The sequence below is a fragment of the Salvelinus namaycush genome, chromosome 37 (assembly GCF_016432855.1).
Source record: "Salvelinus namaycush isolate Seneca chromosome 37, SaNama_1.0, whole genome shotgun sequence".
NCBI classification, from domain to species: Eukaryota; Metazoa; Chordata; class Actinopteri; order Salmoniformes; family Salmonidae; genus Salvelinus; species Salvelinus namaycush.
In genome coordinates this window covers 19815230-19826731 of record NC_052343.1, presented here as the reverse complement: position 1 = coordinate 19826731, position 11502 = coordinate 19815230, and the positions used below count along the sequence as shown (strand labels likewise).

General features: G+C 43.1%; 1 protein-coding gene and 1 pseudogene across 1 annotated transcript; both read right to left on the bottom strand.

The window, feature by feature from the left end:
- Nucleotides 1–1093: 1093 nt before the first annotated feature.
- On the bottom strand, nucleotides 1094–5077 carry LOC120031443 (annotated as a pseudogene).
- A 1346-nt stretch (nucleotides 5078–6423) lies between these two features.
- On the bottom strand, nucleotides 6424–11045 carry LOC120031413 (cytosolic non-specific dipeptidase-like). Its single transcript, XM_038977149.1, has 11 exons — nucleotides 10917–11045; nucleotides 10569–10712; nucleotides 10194–10356; nucleotides 9396–9484; nucleotides 9019–9216; nucleotides 8842–8926; nucleotides 8473–8633; nucleotides 8021–8185; nucleotides 7587–7728; nucleotides 6919–7066; nucleotides 6424–6750 (listed from the first exon to the last, which is right to left on the bottom strand). Exons 1-11 carry the CDS (start codon nucleotides 11043–11045, stop codon nucleotides 6678–6680), a joined length of 1497 nt encoding a protein of 498 aa, XP_038833077.1. The 3' UTR covers nucleotides 6424–6677.
- Nucleotides 11046–11502: the final 457 nt, after the last annotated feature.

Genomic DNA, 11502 nt, shown 5'->3' with positions numbered 1-11502 from the left:
ATCTTGCTGCTGTGATGGCACACTGTGTTATTTCACCCAGTAGATATGGGAGTTTATCAAAATTGGGTTTGTTTTCAAATTCTTTGTGGGTCTGTGTAATCTGAGGGAAATATGTGTCTCTAATATGGTCATACATTTGGCAGGAGGTTAGGAAGCGCAGCTCAGTTTCCACCTCATTTTGTGGGCAGTGTGCACATAGCTTATCTTTTCTTGAGAGCTCGGTCTGCCTACGGCAGCCATTCTTAATAGCAAGGCCATGCTCACTGAGTCTATACATAGTCAAAGGTTTCCTTAAGTTTGGGTCAGTCACAGTGGTCAGGTATTCTGCCACTGTGTACTCTCTGTTTAGGTCCAAACAGCATTCTAGTTTGCTCTGTTATGTTGTTATTTCTTTCTGTTTGTTTGTGAACAGAGCCCCAGGACCAGCTTGCTTGGACAGTCTCTCTCTCTCTCTCTCTCTCTCTCTCTCTCTCTCTCTCTCTCTCTCTCTCTCTCTCTCTCACACAAATAAGTAATGGATGATATCTATCTGAAGTGCAATATAAAAATGTTTTTGTTCAAGGTGAAAGACACAAGTGTGGTGACTCCCCTCTTTTCTGGAAATGTTCTCACAAGACCCAAGTTTTTTTTTTTTTTTACATTTGGATCTTTTAACATTTGGATAACACTTAAGTGTTTATTGAGTCAGCCACTCCTCCATCACCAATACATTGATTTCACAAGACATGCCACCGTTTGTCTTTGCCCCCTTTATTAGTTAATCCACAGTAGAATACATGCATACAATACAAATAATAGAAATAGTTATTCTAGAGGGTGCTAAAATGTTGTACTTATGGTAAGTAATTAACCTCATTCAGGCTATGTAATAATAACTGTTCAAAGGTCAAATAGGGGTGGTTATATTTGTCCTGTTTCACACATGTACATGTGTGTAACCTATTCATTGTGTGGTGAAATGGACATGTGGTTTTTGCATATCTGAGAAACCCTGGGAGTTGAGTGCCTGGGTTTCCATCAATAATCTCAGCATGGGATCAGCCATTATTGATGGAAACCCAGGCACTCAACTAGCACAATACTGTCACCTACAGCATAATTATCATGGTCACAGCTTGGATGGAAATATATCCTGCATCTTCTGTAGTAGTGAGATCTCATAAAAATAAGCAGCTAACAGCTTCGTCCCCTCAATGTAGTTGTACCTGAGAGAGAAAAACAAGATTCAGTATTTTACTGAAGATGACGTTTGCCATGATTAATCTGCCTTGTAAAAAAATCAAAAACAAATTTAGGGGAGAAACGTCTGGAATCGTATCTCTTCTTTTCTCATCTCCTCTTACCTACTGATCTTCTCGTTCTGAGAGTGCTCTCCATCATCATGGCCACCTAGGGGCAGCATCATCACACTCTTGCCTGTCCTCCTGGAAGTTCTGAGCGATAGGGATGGTGGAGCCCTCACGGATAACCTCCGGGTCCACTCCAAACACTAGCACAAGGGTAAACCGCATCTTAACTTAAACAATGAAGTTAGACATGGTTTCAAATGAGAGAGGTTATGTAAATGGCCTCTACAACTGACCCTCTCTGACTGCCCTTTGTCCGGCAACGTACTGTGGGTCCTTCAGGTTAGCCACCCATGGTTTAGCCCCAACAGTTGCGGTCACCCTCAGCCTGTTAGGGCTTTTTAGAGTGGAGAAGACCTGCTGAAGGTGCTCCTTCACCTGTGAAACATGGCATTGTGACAGGGGAGAGTTGGACATGGAGGCTTGAAGAGGGTGGCTATGTTAGGATTGGTCTCGGGGTTTTAAATATACACATTGACTCTTAGAGTGACCAAGATAGAGCGAGCCAACTTTTCTATATTGTACACTTACTCAGAGACCAATACATTTACATTTTGGTAATTTAGCAGACGCTCTTATCCAGAGCAACTTATAATCACTTACTACTCACCCACTGGTTACGGGGTTACAGGGTGTCCGTGCTTGTATTTTAATCCTTAAAGGATTTGTTATGGGTATTCTCCTGTCCCAACCCTGGTACACCTGTCATTCAAACCATGACAGGTAGATACTCTGTACCTTCCTCTCCACATCTGGAGGGTCCATGTTGGAGACCTGTCGGATGGAGAACTTCCCTGTGACCTGTTTGGGGATGACAGTTTTGGTGCCTGCTTCTGAGAAGGCCCCCTGGATCCCATGGGTGGACAAGGATGGGTTACGCCATCGAGCCATGAGGACTTCCTCCTGTATATATATTAACACACTTTGTTTGTATTTTAAAGATATATATATTTTACCTTTATTTAACTAGGCAAGTCAGTTAAGAACAAATTCTTATTTTCAATGACGGCCTAGGAACAATGGGTTAACTGCTTTGTTCAGGGGCAGAACGACAGATTTTTACCTTGTCAGCTCGGAAATTCGATCTTGCAACCTTTCGGTTACTAGTCCAATGCTCTAACCACTAGGCTACCTGCCACCCCATGTTATGTAGCTCAGATAGTGTGTATCCCAAAAAAAGTAAGCACACTCTGTCAAACATCGACTTCTACAGTACTCACTGACAAAACATGTCTTCCTCCTCACGCCCAGATGAGTTTAGTATAGCCAACTCCAATGGTTGTTATGCCAATTTCAATGTTTGGCATGACAATGATAGCCACACTCTTCATCTCCTCCAGATCAAAGCTGATGTTGTCATAGAGCTTCCTCTCATCCTCAGTGAGGGGCGCGACATCATCAGTGACCCCAGGAACCAGGATCTTACCTGTGTGATCTAACAGACTTCCGGTTTGGGAGGAATAAGAAATAATGAAAACATTTTGGAATGAAACATGTTTTAACTAGAACTGAGTTAGGGTAAGCACCTTAGCACACATACACCTTTATCTTATTTTTTTGCTTGGCGCAGGGACTTCTGACCTGAACTATAACGGAATGAAATTATCATTTTTACTATCAGACAAGAGAGGCCTATCTTTTCTTGACAATTGGATAGAGCTGTCACTCAAACGCCTCTGTATCTCACCCAGTAATGCTATCAGATCTGACATGGGCTCCTGGATAGAACCCCCATACACTCCAGAATGGAAGTCCATTTTAGGGCCATCAACCTGAAACACATAACAGAGGAAGATACTGAACAAATGGTGCCCTGGTAGAGTGTGTCATATTTTTATTTGACCAATCAAATGAGCTATATCATCACCTCCACAAAGAAATAGCTGCTCCCTCTGGCTCCATAGGTCAGGGCTGGGGTTCTGCTCGCCCACACGTTGTCAGAGATCACTATGAAGTCCACATCTGCAAAGAAGCTGTCGTTTCTCTTCCTGGTCAACTCCAACAGACCGTATGAGCCCACCTCCTCCAGACCCTCAATGATGAGTTTTATATTCACTGGTATCTCCTGAAACCAATAGATCCAGGCAATCCTACCAGTCAGTGACCCTTCTCTCATTCACATACTGTTTGACTCCACTACAATCCCACAAATGGTTTTATATTCAGACTCACAGATTACCCCAAACATTGAGGTTATGATACATACATTACAGAATCCCTTTAATAATCATTGCTATGTAAAGCAACACTGCATGGGTTAGATCATTTCTGAAAACTAACTAGAGACTGCAAGCAGAACATTAAGATTCAGATTTCAGCTGTGCTGTTTCAGGGCAAATCCTAACCTTCTCTGTGGCCTGGTAGGCCTCCACAGCATGAAGCCAGGCCAGGACCGGCCCTTTGTTGTCCGTGGCCCCTCGCCCATACAGGTTACCTAGGGAACCAAAACCATGAGCCACCTTCATCCTCATATTGCCACATTTGTAATACCAGGGTACATTAGCTAGCTGAAGCTGGCCTATGAATAGCAGGCAGGCAACCTGGTTGTGATTATATCATCTAAGGTTTATTAAAAGATCCCGTATGGGAGCAGCAAAACAGTGAGTGGACATTCCTCTTCTCTAAGTAATCAAACTTTGATTTGTTTAAAATATCCTATTTTGGCTCAGCAAAACAGTGAGTGGACATTCCTCTTTTCTCTAAGTAATCAAACTTTGATTTGTTTAAAATATCCCATTTTGGCTCAGCAAAACAGTGAGTGGACATTACGTTCACTCAAAATTTACTTTTTTGTCCAGCTCCTGTTATTATTTTGGACATACATCAAACCTCTCTATTCATGGCATGTGACATGCAGCAATACCTTTGATTTCTGTTAGATTGAAGGGGTCTGTGGTCCAGCCGTCCGCCATCTTGGTTGGCTGGACATCCACATGGCCGTAGATACAGAGAGTAGCTTTCTTTGGGTCCCTCTCAAACTCAGCCAGTATCACCGGTGGAAGCGGCACAGTCTCCCCACTGGGCAGCTTATGTGATAGACCTGAAAAGTACATTCTTTAAGACAAACTATTACACCCAATTGTGTGACATTATCTGGAGAATAATAGGCATGACTGATGGTGTGAATTGTAGCCTACCTGATGAGTGCCTACATCTGCAAAATCCACTGTGCCTCCCATCTCTTGGATCCTCACTGCTGTCATGTTCAGGATCCTTTCAACTTCTCCCCATTTTGTGTGATCTCCTGAGTCACTCTGAACAGCAACCCACTCCTTCAGCCTCTGAGTCAGGCACCAACCAGGAAAGGGTCAGACTATTGCATAGATTGTATAATAATAACTAGACACAGCCATAGACTGTCTAGGGCAGGGATACGTGCAGAGAACACTGCAACAGCCCCGCTGACCCACATTCAGAATCATTTTGATGACTTTATCAGAGACCACAGTATTTATCATGAAAGTGTTAAACCCCTTCCCATTTCTCTCTCTCTCTCGCTCTCGCTCTCGCTCTCGCTCTCGCTCTCTTTCTCTCTCATTATTTTGCTTCGGTTTCTATCTATTCACCTCGCTACAGCACAAGAACATGTATATTTGTATCATTGTACAGTTCAGTAACAGAGAGTAGGTATGAGTCCCAACTCCAAGTAGAATGTCATAATAGTGCTCATTCCTCACCTGAACAAACTGATTTTGGTGGTCATCTATGTATTGAAACAGTGGTTCCAACATGCCTGCAGCTCCAGGAGAAGAGGAAGAGGAGGAAGAAGAGGAAGCCGATGTGTGGAGTAACAGGAACGCAACATCAATGAACTTCGTCTGTGAGGGAGAGTAAGATGCCACAGAAAGCCAGTGATGATAATAACCAAGTAATAACTTACTCCATACCGTACATTCTAGCAATATTTGCCTCAATCTAGTTCTACTGGCTTCTACTTGTCTCTAGCTACTGACTTATATACTTGTAGAGGTGTGGGTGGTTTGGTGAGTGTAGATTTCCATGTTCCTCCTGAGAGTGTGGGGGCATAGAAATAGAATTCCAAAACAACACACAGCAGTGACTTGAATGGAATTGTCTGTTCTAGTAATTCAATGTCTATGGTTGTAGGTAGTCTCTGGTATCTGATTGACTTGATTGGACTCTGCCAGGGCTTGAGGATCAATGATCAGGGTCAGTGTGAACCAACACGCGACTTAGCACTGTCTCAACTGGGATTACTGTTTAACTTTCTAACAGAACTAATACAGAGGATGAAAGATGATAACAGAAGTTACAGTTGGTGATGCCATAATACTGTCTTAACAATATCTAGGCTACAGTACACTACACCAGCAAGCTTAGCTGCTCATGCAAACCCTGTTATGCATACACACTGACGACCCCACTCAGGTCGTCATACAATCATATTGATGTTCAATATCACACACACACTTTTCTGTTATGTTACAAGTAATTGCACCCTTCTTCTTCATCATACCATCTATGAACATGCACCCACTTCTGTTTTTCCATGACAAAGTCTTTGTAGTGCACTTAATTAAGGAAGTCCATGAAAAAAATGTATACATGTTTTGCTAAAATAGTAAAGACTCACCCTAATGCTGAAGAAAAGAGTGTTTCCATGTGCCAAACATAAGGAGAGAACTGCAATTTTTGCTGCTCTTTGTTTTTGTGGCTGCTCTTATGTCTTGGAGTCAGGGATGGTATTGTGAAACACATCTTTATGTCTTGAAGTCGGGGATGGTATTGTGAAACACTTCTTTATGTCTTGAAGTCGGGGATGGTATTGTGAAACACTTCTTTATGTCTTGAAGTCGGGGATGGTATTGTGAAACACTTCTTTATGTCTTGAAGTCGGGGATGGTATTGGGAAACACTTCTTTATGTCTTGAAGTCGGGGATGATATTGGGAAACACTTGTTCTTTATATCTTGGAGTGGTGGATATTGGTTAACACTTGACAGTGTTCTTTCTAAAGAATCCCAGATGAAAAGGATTATGAAAACATATAGTGCGTCAAACCAGTTTTATTTGCTGTATCAAGTAGATATTTGTATGTGAATGAGAGAGAAATTGAGAGAGAGAGACATTGAGAGAGAAAGGAGGAACGTGAGGGAGGAAGAAAGATTCAGAAAGAGAGAGAGAGCGAGAGAGAGAGAGGCAGAGTGTTGAGGCTATATCAGATGCCAAGAACTCACAGGGTTTCTGGAATGTTTTGCTTAGAGGGAAAGAAACAAGAAAAGTTACAAAGCCAGACTCCCCTGATGGGATCACATACAAGCTAAACATTATAGAACTGTCTTTCAACAGTGGTGATGAAAAGAGGTGCTCTCAGTCCTTCTTGAGATGTGCCACTTCATGGAGGTACGCGATGAACAACTTGGTCCCCTCTATGTAGTTGTACCTGGGAAAGGAATGGGTGAGAGAAAACAACATGTCCTCAACCAGTCCTATAAACAGAAATAAGACACGGTTGATACGTCTATGTGTTCGTGTGTGCATGCGTAAAAATCTATAAATGTTCATCGTCATTTTTTAAATACATACTGTATTAGGAGATTGAAGGGCTAACCTGCTCATCTTCTCGTTCTGGGAGTGGAGGCCGTCATCGAAGCCTCCGATGGGCATCATGATGATGCTCTTACCGGTCACGTCCTCAAAGGTCTTGGCGATGGGGATGGTTCCCCCTTCACGGATCAGGTCTGGCTCCACGTTAAACACTAGAGGAAATCAATGACAAGTCTGACTGCGTCATAATGCATTATACCTGCAGTAGAGGAAAACCAACTGTAACCAGTGGGATTAGAAGCCAGGTCTCCTGCTCACCAAGTCAATTTCTTAACCGTTAGACCAAGAGTTCATCCGCAAGGTCAAAGGGTGTCATTTGGGAATACAAGCCTCAGACAGGGCTACCTCTTTGCGAGATTGTCATTCCAAGTCCTTTCTGCTACACAAACATTACAATACCGCTGCACTGTCCTGCCTTAACCACTGATAGGTCTACAATACAACCACAGCACACTGGCTTCTTATAGTGATAGGGATATGTATCTATGTCTGGTAACTCTAAAGACTACAGATAGGCCTATCACTGTGAATCTCCTGTTGTGCAATACATGTCCACAGTCAGCTACTATACAGTAATAATTACCCCTATGACCACTGTTCATACAAACACACACACAGACAGCATAAGAAACGTCCTCTGAACATCTCCACAGCAGAGTTGTCTAACTGTACCTCTCTTCACGGCTGCTTTCCCTGCCTCGTACAGGGGGTGCTTGGTGTCTGCTAACCAGGGCTTAGCCCCGATGATCATGGTCACCTTCAGCTTGTTGGGGCTCTTTCTCTTGGCAAACACAGAGTTCAGGTAGTCTGTGACCTACAACAGAACAAATATGTAACAGGCATACATGCAGTCTTCACGTCTATTTCATTAACTGAAACCAAACTGAAATAGTGAATAACTGAATAGTAAATGAACTGAATGAGCAGAATGAGGTACATTATAATAGTGTAACCTGGATGAATGTTTCCTGATCTTGGATGTATTGTAGAAAGAGAGTCTGAAGGTTAGAACAATTCCAGAAATGTGTGTAACTGTGTGTAACTGCATGTAATTGTGTTGTCATGCAACTGTACAATGCACTGGGTGAGAGGCGTGTACCACCTACCTGTTTCTTGACCACTGCTGGGTCCATGTTGGGGACCTGTCGAATGGAGAACTTGGCAATGACCTTAGCAGGGATGACCGTCTTGGAGCCAGGGCCAGAGAAGCCCCCCTCGATGCCATGGATGGTAACGGTAGGGTAACGCCAACGATGGGCCAGCAGATCTACCTGAGAACTCAAATTAAACTCTTATTTGTCACATACACAGAGTACAACAAGTGCAGACTTTACCGTGAAATGCTTACTTACGATCCCTTTCCCAACAATGATAGATAAAAGACAAAATAACACAATAAAAAAACATTATAAAAAATAACAATAACGAGGCTATATACATACAGGCTAAACACAGAGAAACAGAGATAGGAGGAGTGAAAACCTAAAAAGAACACATTAAAAACGTTTTCTTTTAACGTATTGCTTTTTGGAAAAAAATCCACTCCCCAGTGAATCACCTTGTTGCTGTACATGAGTTGGCTAACGCCAATCTTGGACTTAAAGCTCTCAATGTCAAACTCAATGTCCTGGTACATCTTCCACTCTTCGTCTGATAGTGAGGCGACGGCCTCTCTGATGCCTGGAATGAGGATCTTTCCACTGGGGCTGATCAGTGTGTCTGGGTGTGGGAGAGATAGGTCAACACACAAGCAGTCCTTATGGACACACATTTGTAGGGATATCTAAAACTTTATTATTTCTGCCAATAGAGAGCTCACACAGACACACGGACGATAGCTTTGCATGCAAACATGAGCCAGAGATACCTATACAGTAGGTGTTAAGATAGTATTACAAACTGTCACTCAAAGAGGTTAAAAACTCACCCAATATGCCGATCAGATCTGTCATAGGCTCTATAACAGTGCCTCCATACACCCCTGAGTGTAGGTCCTGTTTTGGGCCCTCTACCTACCAAACATACAAATTCACTATGGCTATTCATTAGTGATCTTGAAAAAGTAACGTCCCACAGAACTGGAAATGCCCCCAGCCCATCCTACCTCAGCAAAGAAGTAACAGTTCCCCCTGGTCCCGTAGGTGAGGGCGGGGCGTCGGCTCAGCCAACCACAGTCTGAGATGATGATGTAATCGACGTCGGAGAAGAACGTGTCTCTCTGCGCCACGATCATGGCGTCCAGGCCATTGGACCCGGTCTCCTCCATCCCCTCGATGACGAACTTCACATTGACTGGCAGGTCCTGCATGGGGAGAGGGCAGGGGGTGGAGAGGAGGAGAAGGGGAAAAAATAATTATTATTATAACAAAGGAAGGCTCACTAATAATGGTCAGTTAGACTGCAACTTAACTTGTTTCACCACATCTTGTCTCTACATCTCCTATGAGTTCACTCTGATATCTCTTCTTACTGGACACTCACAATGCTGAGGGCCTGATAGACCTCCACTGTATGGATCCAGGCTAAGACAGGGGCCTTGTTGTCAGACGCCCCTCTGCCGTAGAGGTTTCCTTAGGGGTAGAATCAAAGTATTTATTTTCAAATAAATGTCCATTATGTTCAGCTCACATTGACATTTAACATGCATGTATCAATTGCATCAGTTATATTTCATTGGTTCAAAATATGTATGGTTAAAAATCATCCCACACCCAAGTACTTGCTTCATTCCTTCACATTAGCTACAATATCTAATGGCTGTTAGTTGTAGATAGATGTTTCTATGCGTTGGGTCGAGAATGGATTACTGTAAAGCACTGTAAAAAATCCTTATAATACATTTGATTGCTGTGACTGTGAATGCCTGGAATCCATAGTTTACAGTTGGAACCCGTAACCTACCCTTGGAACATAGCCTACTGTTGCAACCCATAGCCTACTGTTGGAACCCATAGCCTACCATTGGAAGCTATACCCAACCGTTGGAACCCACAGGCTACCGTTGGATACCATAGACTACTGTTGGAAGCCATAGCCTACCATTGGAAGCTATACCCAACCGTTGGAACCCACAGGCTACCGTTGGATACCATAGACTACTGTTGGAAGCCATAGCCTACCATTGGAAGCTATACCCAACCGTTGGAACCCACAGCCTACCGTTGGATACCATAGACTACTGTTGGAAGCCATAGCCTACCATTGGAAGCTATACCCAACCGTTGGAACCCACAGCCTACCGTTGGATACCATAGACTACTGTTGGAAGCCATAGCCTACCGTTGATGTCTGTCAGGTTGTAGGGTTCAGTGGCCCAGCCGTCCTCTAGCTTAGCAGGCTGGACATCCACATGTCCGTACACACAGACTGTATGCTTACTGGGGTCACTGCCAAACTGGGCTGTCACCACCTTGGGTAAGGCCACTGTCTTGCCATCAGGCAGCTAAGCATGATGATAAAAGACACGGTAGATGCAGAAAATGACCTGAATACAGTTTGCAAGGCAGGGAGCATTTCTGTTAACACCCAACTTTTAGTATTTATTTCTGCAAACCAGTCTGATCTGCTACCAAAGGACTTTAAAGACTAAGCTAAAAGCAAACAAAAAGATCCTATAACATAATCATTAAGTTGACCACATTTCAGAAAACTGACCTCTTGTACGCCGATGTCCACTAGTTCCACCTTCCCTCCCATGGCTTGTAGTTTCTCAGCCGTCATATCCATCATGCGATGGCAGTCTGGCCTCCTCAAGACATCACTGGAGTCGCTCTCTACAGCAACCCAGTCCCTCAGAGTCTAACACACACACACACACACACACACACACACACACACACACACACACACACACACACACACACACACACACACACACACACACACACACACACACACACACACACACACACACACACACACACACACAGTATTTATTTATAATGAATATTGTATTATCAGATAATAAAACAGACAAAATCATTATTCTGTTTAGAAACTTGCCTGTACATATTCCTCCTGATGGCTGTCAACATACTGGCTCAGCTCATCATACTCAAATGAGTGATGAGGATGAGGAGAGACACTTGATATAAAAACAAGGAGCATGGAAGGCAGTTGCCAGATCGTCATCTCTAAAAAGAATAGAAGGATTTATTCACTGAAAATTAAGCAATGATGAAAGCAATTTAAGAAGAGACATTAATAAACAAATTATTACATTCTTAAAAAGCTAATTGTTATATCTCATTATGTCTCACTACTCTTCTGTTCTTCAACTTTTAAACTATAACGACAAATAAAATAAGTCTTACCGTAGCCTTGTAAGTTTGGTACTTCTTTAATGTTGCCCTTGTCTTCAGAACCCACTGGACTGGAGTCTCCGGGGACACACAGGGTTTTTATACCTCCGGTAACTGGCTCACCTCCTGATGGGAAGGGTCGCGAGGTCAAGCCTTTCCTGGAGAGAAGCCAAGCAAGCTGACAAATTACATTTTCTCGCTGACAAGCACAATTGTGGCACAATTGATCCAACTCCAAGAAAGAATGCATGCTGTGTCCCCTCGACATGAACAACATTAAGTAATGA